The sequence below is a fragment of the Haplochromis burtoni genome, unplaced genomic scaffold, assembly GCF_018398535.1.
Source record: "Haplochromis burtoni strain Fernald_Lab_line unplaced genomic scaffold, NCSU_Asbu1 Contig_346, whole genome shotgun sequence".
NCBI lineage: Eukaryota > Metazoa > Chordata > Actinopteri > Cichliformes > Cichlidae > Haplochromis > Haplochromis burtoni.
This window is the reverse complement of record NW_024582707.1, coordinates 300596-313691: the sequence shown is the minus strand read 5'-3', so window position 1 is coordinate 313691 and position 13096 is coordinate 300596. Positions and strand designations below refer to the sequence as shown.

The 13096-nt window shown below is 44.9% G+C and overlaps 2 protein-coding genes across 4 annotated transcripts in view; one reads left to right on the top strand and one right to left on the bottom strand.

Moving 5' to 3' along the window:
* LOC102291202 (cytoplasmic dynein 2 heavy chain 1) overlaps positions 1-13096 on the top strand; it is a 136882-nt gene that overhangs the window by 62624 nt on the left and 61162 nt on the right. The window lies entirely within an intron of this gene.
* LOC121815880 (cytoplasmic dynein 2 heavy chain 1-like) lies at positions 7347-12240 on the bottom strand. The gene is made up of 6 exons (XM_042228752.1): positions 11836-12240; positions 10665-10806; positions 10090-10199; positions 9763-9783; positions 8682-8780; positions 7347-7999 (listed from the first exon to the last, which is right to left on the bottom strand). The coding sequence occupies exons 2-6, from the start codon at positions 10804-10806 to the stop codon at positions 7790-7792; spliced, it is 582 nt and encodes a 193-aa protein (XP_042084686.1). The 5' UTR covers positions 11836-12240; the 3' UTR covers positions 7347-7789.

Below are 13096 nucleotides of genomic sequence, written 5' to 3'. Positions count from 1 at the left end.
TACCTGGACCCGGGGTATAGAGTATGTTTGGGGAGTGTGATTGTGTGTACATGTCCATTTATGTCAATCCTTACGTTGGGTGAGTGCTGAGTGTTTGTATATGTGTGCATGAGGGTGGGAATGCATGTTTGTGTCTGTGTGTGCCTGTTTGTCTGTGTCTATATGTCAGGTCGGGTCTTAGACTCCACCTCTCTGGGAACTCCCAGGCCCTCCAAGGCCTATCTCCCCTCACCACACTCCCTGCCGGTGACTGATGCCCTCAGGGGTCGGTGCATTGGTGGTTCTTGGTGTCCGGGGCTGGGCGCTCAGGTATGTACCAGCTCACTCCCGGTGGCTACCTGGCGGGGCCTGGCGCCTGTTGCTCGGTCAGGCCTCCTCCGGGGTGCGGGGGGCCCTCGGGCCTCCGGCCTCTGGGCCTGCGGCTCGGTTCACTCTGGCACAGCTGGCTGCCGGCAGAGCCGGTGGGCACGCCGGTGCAGCCCCCTCTAGCTTCTGCTCGGTGGCTACTGGGTGACGCCTCGTCTGGGGATCCTCAGCCCTTCCCATGAGGGTGGCACGGATGCCCCTCCAGTGGTCCTCCTTGGGCTCTCGCACTCTGGGGCCTCTGGATGTCTGGGGCCTGGATCTCCTCCATGCCTGCTTCATGCCCTGGGGGACGGGGCTATGGCTCGCTACATCCTCTTGCAGACCATTACATGGAGAAACCTTTTGAATACAAGCGCGCTGATCCACACAGGTATGCACACGGGTGTTCACTGCTCGTAGACCCAAATTACACCTTTCTTGGCTGCTACTTCGAAGCACATCTGTCCTGCGTGCTGCACAACAACATTGAATATTTAGTATTTACTGCTGTTTACACTTAGCTAGATTAATGCGATGGTGTTGTGTTTAGTATGTTGCTTTGTTTTTTTTTGTTTTTTTGCTTGTTTTCTATTCTTCTCTCAACAGGTGATCCAGGAGATTTTTTTTTTTCCCCCCTTTCTCACTGTCCCTCTCCCCTTCTGTTTTTCCTTTCCTTCCTCTTTCTTTCTCCCTTTCCTATCCCTCACTCATGTCTGTCCCGTCTGTAACATCTGAAAATAAAATAAAATAAATAATAAAAACAAAGGTCGATCAAATGGACCAATACGGCAATGCCACGATGATCCATTTGGCAAAATAAATCCATTGGGTATCCTTGTTGGTCTTCAGACAACAATTCTGATGGCTAAAGAACCAAATGGGACAGGCAAAAAAAAAAAAAAAAAGGGAAACGTCGCAAAGCAGGTGCGGACCGCCGTCCCACACAGGGGTGTCCTCCAGCACGTGGCCAGTTTTTGTTGACTGAAGGGCAAGGACATACACCGGAGAAACCAACACGCGTGAGAGACAGTCAGCGACGTGATTGGACTTACCAGCCACATGCTGAATGTCTGTGGTAAACTCTGAAATGGCCGCCAACTGGCGCTGCTGGCGTGCGCTCCATGGGTCAGAGACCTTGGACATCGCAAACGTCAAAGGTTTGTGGTCAACGTACGCAGTAAAGTTGCGACCCTCGAGGAAAAAACGAAAATGTCGTGTCGCGAGGTGCAGGGCCAGCAACTCCCTGTCAAAAACACTGTACTTGCGTTCAGCATCCCGGAGCGTACGACTGAAAAAGGCGAGCGGTTGCCAGAGACCTGAAACCCGCTGTTCCAACACCCCACCCACTGCCACGTCAGACGCGTCGGTGGTCAACGCGATCTCCGCCGACGGAAATGGGTGGGCCAGCAGGGCGGCGTGGGCCAGAAAGGCGGCGTCAGCCAGTGCAGACTTGGCTGCGGAAAACGCCTGGACGCGTTCGGCAGCCAGTCAACGGGATCTTTGTCTGTTTTACCTTTTAAGGCAGCATAGAGCAGGTGGGCAGCTCTGGGGAGAAAGCAGTTGTAAAAATTTATCATCTCCAAGAACTCCTGCAACGCTTTAACCGACGTGGGACGCGGAAAAGCCGAAACGGCCTGGACTCTGTCGGGCAACGGAACCACACCTTCAGCGGAAATGCGGTGCCCGAGGAAATCCAGAACAGGCAACCCAAACTGGCACTTGGAAGGGTTGATGATCAGGCCGTGCGCTGCCAAACGCTGGAAAACCTGGCGCAGATGGGACTCGTGCTGGCTCGCTGAGCAGCTGGCCACCAATATATCGTCCAGATAAACAAAAACGAACGGCAGCCCACGCAAAACGGAGTCCATCAGCCGCTGAAAGGTCTGGGCGGCACCTTTCAGGCCAAACGGCATGCGCAAAAACTCGAACAAGCCGAAGGGGGTAATGACAGCGGTTTTAGGAACGTCTTCGGCGCGCACGGGAACCTGGTGATACCCCCGCACCAAGTCAATTTTAGAAAAAATCGACGTTCCGGCGAGATTGGCAGAAAAATCCTGAATGTGGGGGATGGGGTAACGGTCATTCTCCGTGGCATTATTTAAACGGCGGAAATCTCCGCATGGCCGCCACCGACCGTCCGATTTGGGCACCATGTGAAGCGGAGAGGCCCATGCACTGTTCGAACGCTGTACAATGCCAAGGCGCTCCATGGCTGCAAACTCTTCCCGAGCGACGGACAGTTTCGCGGGGTCGAGGCGGCGCGCGCGCGAACACCGGGGGCCCGACCGTGGGAATATAATGCTCAACCCCATGCTTCGTTACCGTGCTAGAGAAATTAGGGACAGACAGCGATGGAAACTCTAAAAGCAAACGCTGAAAAGCATCCCCGGAGGTCACTACATTAGCCCGAATCAGGGGCTCGGCGGCCCGAGTAAAACAGGGTAGCGAAGAAAACGAGAGAGCATCAATTAAACGTCTGTTAGCAACATCGACAAGCAGTCCATGAGCACACAGGAAATCAGCACCTAAAATAGGTACAGAGCTAGCGGCAACAACAAAGTTCCACTGGAAATCCCGGCCATGAAAACAAACAGTCACCAACCTTTCCCCAAACGTTTTGATGGGAGAGCCATTAGCTGCAATGAGCTGCGGCCCACAGTTCGCTGCTAGTCCGTCGGCAGCGGTAGGGGGAAGGAGGCTCTTCTGGGAGCCGGAGTCCACGAGAAAACGTCTCCCGGAGCGCGAGTCCTCTATGAAGAGCAGCCTTTCTGTATTGCCAGCGGTCGCGGCTGCTACGGCGCGCTGGCGGGTCCGTTTCCCTGGGCCGTGAAAGCGCAAGGCGGCAGGCAGCGACGCGCTCTGTCGCCAAAACGCTGATGGTAGAAACAGATGCTCTTTCCGCGGTGCCGGCGTGTAGCAATCCCTGCCGTCAGCAAAGGGGCGGATGCTCCGGGGGAGGCAGGTGGTGGCGTGGAAGGTGACTGAGCCTCCACGTGCACAAGCCATGACGGGGGATCGTGGAGCCAAAAGTCCGGCAGTTTCAGCACCACAGCTGCAACCGGAGGTGGAGGACCAGCGGCCGCCGATGCATCCAAAGCGGAGTCTGTGTTATCTTCGGCCCGTAGCATGCTCGAGTCAGGGGTCACCAATGTGGAGGTAAGTATGGACAACACAGAGCTCTCAGTTCTCACTCCTTCTTTATTCCTCTCCAACATCAACTGAACACATCGTGCCACAAAACACAGCAGCACACTTCCTCAACACTGGGTGTGAGTGGAGCCCTCTAGTGGTCCACCACAACATTACCAATAAGTTTGATGTCACATGGCCCTCTTCCTATTGAAAAAACAAAAGTTGTATCCAAGATGGCCGACTTCTAAATGGCCACCATGGTCACCACCCATCTTGAGGAGTTTGCCCCCTCACATATACTAATGTGCCACAAACAGGACTTTAATATCACCAACCATTCCCATGTTATTACGGTGTATCCATATAAATGGCCCACCCTGTAATCCTTGTCTATATTTCCCTCACAGTATATGTTAGCATGAGTACCTCCAATAATGATTCTTCCAGCTGAGCCAGCTGTATCTTCTTGTCTTCCTCTTGTTGTAGTAGCCTTGTTTTCTCAGTCTCCAGCTCTGGCTTTTCTTGCTGGATGGTCAAGGCTAGCAACTAACATACAGACACACAAATAAAGAGCCAGTGGGCACACTGTGTGGCCACATCAAGTATATATCCCATGTATTTGTGTTATAAACTTTAAAGTTATTAATGGACATGATTATGCTCAATAGGTACATTTTAAATTACTGGCATTGTACATTTTATATGCATTTGTATTTGTGTGCTGGTTGAATGGGTTACCTGTCCCCGCAAGCCTGCCCTAGTTGTTGTGAAGTTGACCTCAGTAACCACTGAGACGGCATCAGGAGGGATGAAGGGACTGGGATTCCGTGTTGCCAGGAAGAGACGGAAGTCCTCATTGTAATCAATAACCTTGTCTCCTATCTGGACCACATATCTAGGACCTGCACATGTGGAAATGTGTCTCTTAACAAGGTACCTTGTTTCACATCAACTTTTAACTTTATCCTACCTTCCGTCTTTTTACTTTTCTCCCTCTACTTTCTTCCCCTTCTGTCGTCTAAATGTCCGCAGTGCAGAACTGTCAATTTTTTTGTCTCAGCACTTTTTTCTTTCTTGTTCAACACTACTTTTAAGTGGATAACTTGCCCTTTCGCATACTGTCTCTGCCCCCGCTCTTTCCAATTCTGCTTCAAATAGCGAACCGCCTCTCCCTGGATGATTCAGAGCCTTATGAATCACACATCATTTTTACAGGTATGTTTTCAACCTCTGTTTTTTATATATGTGATTGGAATGCAATTAACTAAAAGGAGAAACTGAAGTATTACTGGCTATAGAAGACGCTTCAAAAACCAGTCGTCTATGAATACACGCTGTATTTGGGGGCTTTTTTTTTGTCCAATTTTGTAAGACAATTTCAAAGAGTATTCATCCATAAAATGGAATGACCAAAGGACTGCACTGCATGTTTTTTTCTATGGACAATTTTAATATCCAACAGCTGCAAAGTACTTGAGAAAATTAAGTGGATAAAATAACTACCATTTTGAGATTTTGAGACTATTAATTGGTGATATTTTTACTACATAGAATTCATTAGGCTTAAACGGAAGAAAATGGGTGGATGGATGGATTTTAATATCATATTATGTACATACAGGCTAGTCCTTGTGTAAAATAAGAGATATTTATGTCTAGTGCATACATGTTTCTCATGTGTGAGATTTGCATAAACCTATGGACACTAAATGAGACAACACCAGGGTTCTACAGCATCTTATTCTCATGCATACAGAAAAAACCCTCAAAACTGAAAAGTCTAATGTGCTCTTTCTCTTTGCTGTTTCTCTTGCCTTTCCAAAAAGGCAAGGAACAAAGACTAGGTAATTCAAGGAAAATCAATAAGTGAGCTCCTACTGAGAAACTACCACACTTTACCTGAAAGGTCCATTTCTGTGATTGTGCAAATAATGAGAAGTGACACACGGAAAGCAATTACTTCTTATGTACCACAGTGTGATAATGCAGCAAACCTGTTTTCTTTTTTCACTTATTGTTATTTATCCACCGTCTCCTTCGTTCACACTTTTCTTTTTCATTTGTAATGCTCGCCCACAGTATGCTCATTAATTCTTTCAAATATAACTAACACTCAAAATAATGGACATGGTACAAAGTTTCACAGGCGTTTGTTTAAAAAAAAAAAAGTAAGTCAGGAGCAAGTTATTAATAAGTTATTAATATCACTGACATCAAGACTCACTATCAAAATGTAAGGCTTGAGACACTAATTTGAATCTATTGGCTTTCAATCATTATCTACAGTTTGGTAAAAAATAAAGTACACACTCTTTAAATTCTAAGGTTTTATGTATCGGGACATAGTAAAAACAATCTGATCCTTAGCAGGTTTTACAGCTGGCAACATACAAATTTAAACAAACTACAACTGCTTCCACAGGAATTGAGAGCGTGAGTACCAACCACTTTAATCAAATTCACTTGATTAGCTGATCATCAGCAAGTGTGAGCATCTCTATAAAAGCTGAAGCTCTGGCACTTTGCAGGTCTGGTGGATTCAGGTGTGTTAACACAATGCCAGGAGTAAATCATCAGCAATGGTCTTAGAGAAGCAACAGCTGCTGTGCAATAATGTGGGAAGGGTTATTCTTGTGATTTCTTTAAGTTTTCAACATGATCCCACACTGCTTCAACAATGTTGAGGTTTGGGCCCTGGTGAAGCTAGTCCATGACTGGTAGTGATCCACTCTGTGTTTTTGTATCCAGGTGGATCAAGATCTGACGGTACTTTTCTATGTTTGTAAATCCATCCGCTTTGATAAGATCCACAACACCACTGGCTGAAATTCAGCCCCAAACCATGACAGGGCCTCCACCGTGTTTTATAGAGCTGTTACCACTGATTTCTGTCCAGCTCTTGAGTAATTCAGCATAGCTCAGCCTTTTCTCCCCTTTTGCAGAGCGTTCTCACTCCCGAGGCGTAACATGTCGACGTTTTGTCACGTCCCGCGGCGTTCCTGAGGAACGCGAAAGGAGACCTTCGGCGTTCTTATGGTACGCGGCGGGTTATGGCTGGAATCCAGTGCAATGACGCTCCCGCGGTAATAGACGTTCCAGCCCTGTATTCCAGCCCTAAACCTAACCTTATCCCTAGCCCTGACCATAACCAGGACTTTAATGATGTTAAATAGCGTGTTTCTAAGCGATTTGAAGAAAAAGAGCGAACATGTGTAGGTTCAGTCCAGACGGTTCTCATATTTCCTCTTTTTCCGAGGTCGTCATTTAGGAACGTGGTGGGTAGCCGAAAACGTAATATGGTGACGATTTGTCACCTAGCGTAAAATGTTACGCTTTGGGAGTGAGAACGGGTTGCCTTTTGCCTTCCTTGAGAATGGCTTCTTAATTGCCACCGTTCCAATGGGACCATTTCTGCTGATGCTTCAGTGAACAGTAGATGAATTGACTGAAGGGCCAGATGCATCTCTGAGGTCCTGTGTCAGGTCTTTGCCGGATACTTTTTTCTATTTCTTGATGACATGACTTTATGATACTGCTCATCTGCTGTAGGCTGTTTTTTTAAAGCCTGCCACTTCATCTTTTGTGACCAGCTTTGTAGTTTCCTCAAATTGTTTAAGGACAAAGTCTACACCATATTGATATATGCCATGTTTTCAGCAAATAGCTCTTCAATAATCACCTTTTTTAGCAGAAAAATATTATTTTTTATGCCTGTAAAACTATTTTATCTTTTCCATTTTTCATAGATTAATTTCATAAAGGCAGACATAGACATTTTATATAGAAATGTAAACAAATGATGTGTTTTTGCATCAGGCGTCTAATTTGTTCTTTATCAAGTCATCTGTAAACAATTAACATGACAGTGTTAAGCAACCGAACAAACAAAAAACAATGGTAAGATAGAAGGCCTGAAAATGAGTGGAAAAAAAACATGTCCAAAACTAAAACACTGAAGACCAATTAAAACATATTAGAAGTCTGGCAACTTTGAAGTAAATTATAGAGAAATGAGGGGTGCTTCTGCATTTTGTCTGAGTTCTTTTAACTTTCCCTTTACTGTGACTGTATTGAGGAAAGGTCTTGTCTGAATATAAAATAAAACATGAATAGTCAATGTTTAACCATTTGATTTACTTAATATTTTACAGAGTAAGGCTTTTGAGAGTGAGAAGAAGTACTGTGATGGCCCAATGCACTAGTCAGGATTGGTTAATTAAACTTTGAGGCAATATCCCTCAGAATGGGATTTCACTACGCTGCAGAAAAGTAGCCCCTGGATAGAGGTGAGTAGTCAGCAACCTGAGGTTGCTTAAGCCTCTGAATTATGCCCAAAAGAGTTCTTCAGCCCAACTTTGTATGAAATTGGTGTTTGTGCTTGTGAGAATGTGTGAGTACCCTGTGCTATTAGGTCTCTCCTCAGCAGCGGATAGAGCACAGGTTCAACTCCATCCATCTCTTGGATGATAAGGGTTTTTCCAAATCTGACTGCCAGCTCTAGGGATGTCATGAAGTTATTATCCTATAGAGAGAAGCCACACAGACACCCAGTACTAAGAGATTACATTAAATTCTAGAGGTGGATGGTAACACAGTTCTCTCGTGTATCTGGTGGATGGAAGAGTAATTATAGTTGTAGTACGATTACGATTAAAAAAGAAGAAAAAGAAAAAATTTACAGTTGGAAGATGAATAAATCTTATATTTTCTTTCTAAACAAAGCATTTACATCTAGAGTGTCTAGAGAGTTTTAACAAGTTATTAAGCAAAAACCAAACAATTTAAATACATATACAAAAAATAAATAATTAAATGAGTGTTTTCAGTGTACCTGATGACACTAATGCAGTAATTAATATGTAACAGTTAAGTGATAAGTAATGGACACCAGTGTTACTTAATGTAATCATCATAACTTTTTGCTAAAATCATTACCTGGACCGATCAAAGTATGGTTAAGGCTTGCTTCTAAATGATTAAGATATTCTAGTAAAGAAGAGAAACTTGGATTCATTAGACAAGAAGAAACTGATCAGTCATGAATGTCTAATGGAAAACTTAGAAAAAGAAGAAAGAACGGGTTAGAATGAGGGTTAACTGAATTAAACAAAGCACATCACCAGTGTGTGCACAGGATTTTGCAAAATCTAACAGATTAATGACCCTCCATTCCACGACACATGTTACTGATTGTGTGTTGTTACCTGCTGGTTGATAACCTCTAATCTGTGCTGTTTGAGATGTGTACATAGCCACTCTGTAGCTCGGGATGATGGGTCGATCAGGAATGGACACGCAACACTCTGAGTCAGAAATGAGGAGAAAGCAGGACATTTCAGCTGAAGTTGTTTTAGGATAGTTTTACTTATAAAGCACACAACTCACCTAGAAAATGATGTGCACTGCATGTGTGTATGCATATGGTTTAGCCCCGTCACAGTGCTATCATACTTACCACCTTCCTATATCAGGCACAGGAGTCTTTCTCTCGCCGTCTTTCTTACTCTCTCTCACATACACACCAATGATTACAGTTTGTTTATACAGTAAAAGCTGAAACCAGTGTTTTTGAAACCTCTATCAGGATAGGGTCCACTGTTCTTGTACCAGCTGAAGTGTGTAGCAATATAAAAAGATCTCTAATGCCTTTAGAAAAAAATGGTTGTGAATGCTCATGAGCCTGACAAATCAGTTCTGAGGCAAATCATCTATAAGTCTTGTACATGGAACCACTGACAATTTGCCCACAAGTTGTTACGGCACATTCAGCGAGAGAGCGGACCATTTGATGTCTCTAAGAACCCCCAAAATTTTATATGATCTATGTCATTTTTGCGAGAGTGTATGCGTACACATACTCCCTAGACACTTTATTGGGTACACCTGTCCATCTGCTCCTTAATGCAAATTTCTAACCACATGGCATGAACTCAATGTGCCATGTCAGAAAGATCAAATAATCTCAAACTGTCTCATTGTTATGTTTCTTGAACATAACAAGGAGTTCACATGACTGAAATGGACTCCACAGTCACCATCCCAGTCCAATAGTGCACGTCTGGGATGTGCGAGATCTATGCCACGAAGAATTAAGACAGTTCTGAAGGCAAAAGGTGTCCAACCTGGTACTCTCTAGGTGTACCTAATAAAGTGACAGCACATCTCTTTCTCACTAGTTTCAAGGCAAACACAAAAGCAAAAGAGAAACAGAGAGACAAAGAAACACTAAATAAATAAACTAGCTATGTAGGAAACAGCTACGAGGATGAATGATGGACTTCTTACCTTCAACTTGAGTGCATTGATCTGGTGGTGGCGATGATAAAAACAACACACAAACACGATACAACCAAATGGAGCACAGACGTATGGCAACAAGGACACAACTTTCGGTACAGCTAGACTTGTTTTATCATGTTAATGCTGGGTTTGTATTGTACTTTAATGTCTTTTTAAATATTTTATACAGTGATGTGAAATAAGCAAGCCAATGCATAAATAGTATTAATAACATCCTTATATAAAGTAGGCAAAAAGAGACTGAAATTAGTGTTTATATTTAGTAAATCCCTGTGTCATGTTGTAGATGCAGATTTGAAATATTAGTCTAACCTGCAGTATAACCAGTGCGTTCTCCATTGAGAGATCATCTGATGGCAGCCCTTGACTCTTCCAGATCAACTGTTCACTCTCCGAGCACAGGAATGATCGCAAGTCAAACTCTGAAACAAGCAACAAAAAGGCTTGTGTCTTTATTTGTATTTATTGTCACCATACCTCAGTTTAAATATCACTGAGATAATAATTAGTGCTTTTCATGTACAATTTCAATGCATTTATATTAACGTAAGAGGAGATCAGTTAATGGGGTATTGATTATTGATGTAGTATCATATCATTAAAAAACACAAAGTCACAAAACAGGATTATCAAGTACTGTGATGCTTTCTGAGCCTGGGATTAAAACATAACATCATTATAAATTAAAATTAAAATTACCATTTATTTAGTTAAATGGCAAACAAGCTCTTCGAGAAGACCCTGAAGCTGTAACGTCTGTATGTTCCATGTTGTAACAGTAGAGTCCGTTATGTTGTGTGTGGGCAGCGGTGTCTGAGTAGGCTGCTTGGGACAGGACTTGCCATATGCTGTTGCTAGTGTGGTAAAAGAACTAGTGATATATTTACTCTGTAGTCCAGAGTGAGCCATCCACGAGTCCAGACACTGTCGTCTACGGTCTTCCGAAGCTGCAGACAGGTAGGTGATGAAGGCTGCCGCAAGCAAGGCTCTAACAGGGAGCGTATCCAACTCATTCTTTATCTCGGACATCTAGGACAAAATACAGGTAGGTGAACAAAGTATAAAAACTAATCACATTAGAGTGACGGGCAGTATCGGGAGAAAAGGCGTGGATGTGAGAAAAGAAGGTGGAGCAAGGAGAGAACTGAAGTTGGTACATTGCTCATATGTTGCTAATATGGCCCAGTGCAAAACATGTTTGGTTTTTGTTTGGTTTTCTTCCTAATGACTCTTTAATACTAAACACAGTTATAAATACCAAATGACCACATAAAATGTTTAACTAGACGAAAAAATGCTAACCCACAAGTGCAGGACCTGGAACACACTTGCTGTTCTGCACCGATTTTACTGACACAGCTGTAAAGACTTCCAGGTTCATCAGGATTCCTTTGAGGTATTTTAATAGCATGTCAGGGGAACACGGGCGCACCCGCACATCTCTGTAAAATACTTAAACATCAGGCTTAATTGCTAACCCTTTTCCCCACTTATATCCACATCTGAGGTTGCAAGTTTTCATGACCTTGAGATCTCTAGTCTACTGCATTAATACGTCCTACTTAAAAACTTGCATCTGTTTCACTTACACTGTAGCTGTGTACACCTGACTCATTGGTTTTCCCTTCCTGAGAAACACTAAAACAGCTTAGAAGTATTGATGTATAGTGACCTACAGCTACTGTACAGCGTTGAAGTGAGTGTATGTGTGTACACGTGAGAGTATATGGTAATACGTGAGTGGAGAGCAAACTGGCTCTCTGGTGTAGTCCTTGAGGGAGACGGTGGGACTGAGGGTGTGTGTACGAGCGAGAATGTCAGGAAGAGATTGAGTGTTTTAATTAAGGTGCAGACAGATGCTGTGGAGAGGAGTAAAAACAGCCAGAAGGGACCCAAGACAGCGGGATCCATCCCCCCTGTCATACACACACACACCCACGAGCTCTTAGACACTCACGGCTCCTGTTGCTCTTACATGGCAAATGAGCCTCTTTTTGAGTAAATGTGTATAACCTCCCCCACCAATACATATATCATCACAGCCATACATCAAACTACCTGTGCATTCCAGCGTGTGTGTTCTCCGTCCAGTTGTGATATAAGCTGCTGGGCAGCAGTGATCGTGTCCTGAGCTTTTGACACATCGGCCTCCAACTTAGCTGCCTCTGCAGTGTGACACTGAAACCTGCAGAGAAAGTAAGGAGAAAGAAAAGCCAACCGAAAGCAGATGTATTGTAATATTTACCCAAGACAATAAGATGCATTGTAAATATAACAGGTGAGGCTTCCTCTATGACATTTACAGCAGGTAGAGTCATATAGGAAATGAGTTTAGTGAAAGTAGGACATCTTTCAGTTATAAGATGATTGTATTGTATGATTGAACATGGATGAGGAGGAAAACTGAAGACTAAAGAGGACAGAGCGCAGGGAGCTCAGTGACACTAATGTAAAGTGTGAAGTTCGACCCTTGTTGTGCTGTCCCCTCGCCCCCAGAGGGGGAAACAGAACCCAGACCCAAGAGATGTTACCCTTCCCCCCGGGGTGGAGGCAAGCAGACCGTCCCAGGCTCCGCAGCAGCAGGGAGGCCAATCGGATAGCCAACATCTCCTCCCAGCCCCCCCGCCCCGATGGCTAGCAGAGAACGGGGGTGTGTGAAGCTTTGCGACGTTTCCACCGGCCACCCCCGACCAGTGGTTCCCCTTTCATGGCGTCGTCGTGTTTTTGACTCGGTGCATGCCCTCTCTCATCCTGGCGTCCGGGCCTCGGTCAAGCTGGTCAGCGCCAGGTTTGTTTGGCCGGACCTTCGCAAAACGGTCAAAGAATGGGCGGCAGCTTGTATCCCATGCCAACGCTCGAAAATCCACCGGCACACGCAGGCACCCCTCGAACCTTTCCATGTCCCCGATAGGCATTTCGATCACGTTCATGTGGACCTGGTTGGTCCCTTGCCGCAGTCACAGGGTTTCACGCACCTTTTGACTGTGGTGGACCGCACGACCAGGTGGCCGGAGGCGGTACCCCTGGCGTCCACGACAGCGGTGACGGTGGCCAGAGCATTTTTGCCCCCATGTTTCGATACCTCTGTGTTGCCTTTTCGCCAAGAGACTCATTCAACTGGCCCACGACGACCAATCGACTTTCCAGGAAATTGTTCATCTAGGAATGCTCGGACCTGGCACCCATAATGTGGTGGTGCACCATCTTGCTGGAAAAACTCAGGGAACGTACCAGCTTCAGTGCACAAAGAGGGAAACACATCATCATGTAGAAATTTCAAATATCCAGTGGCCTTGAGGTTTCCATTGATGAAGAATAG

Bases quoted from the DNA above. Each gene is read 5' to 3' on its own strand.
- LOC121815880 (XM_042228752.1), bottom strand. From the start codon at position 10,806: ATGTCCGAGATAAAGAATGAGTTGGATACGCTCCCTGTTAGAGCCTTG. The intron at 9,784-10,089 runs GTTAGACTAATA...CGCCACCACCAG, and splicing joins ACGCACTGGTTATACTGCAG to ATCAATGCACTCAAGTTGAA. The intron at 8,781-9,762 runs GTAAGAAGTCCA...TTTCTGACTCAG, and splicing joins TCAATGCACTCAAGTTGAAG to AGTGTTGCGTGTCCATTCCT.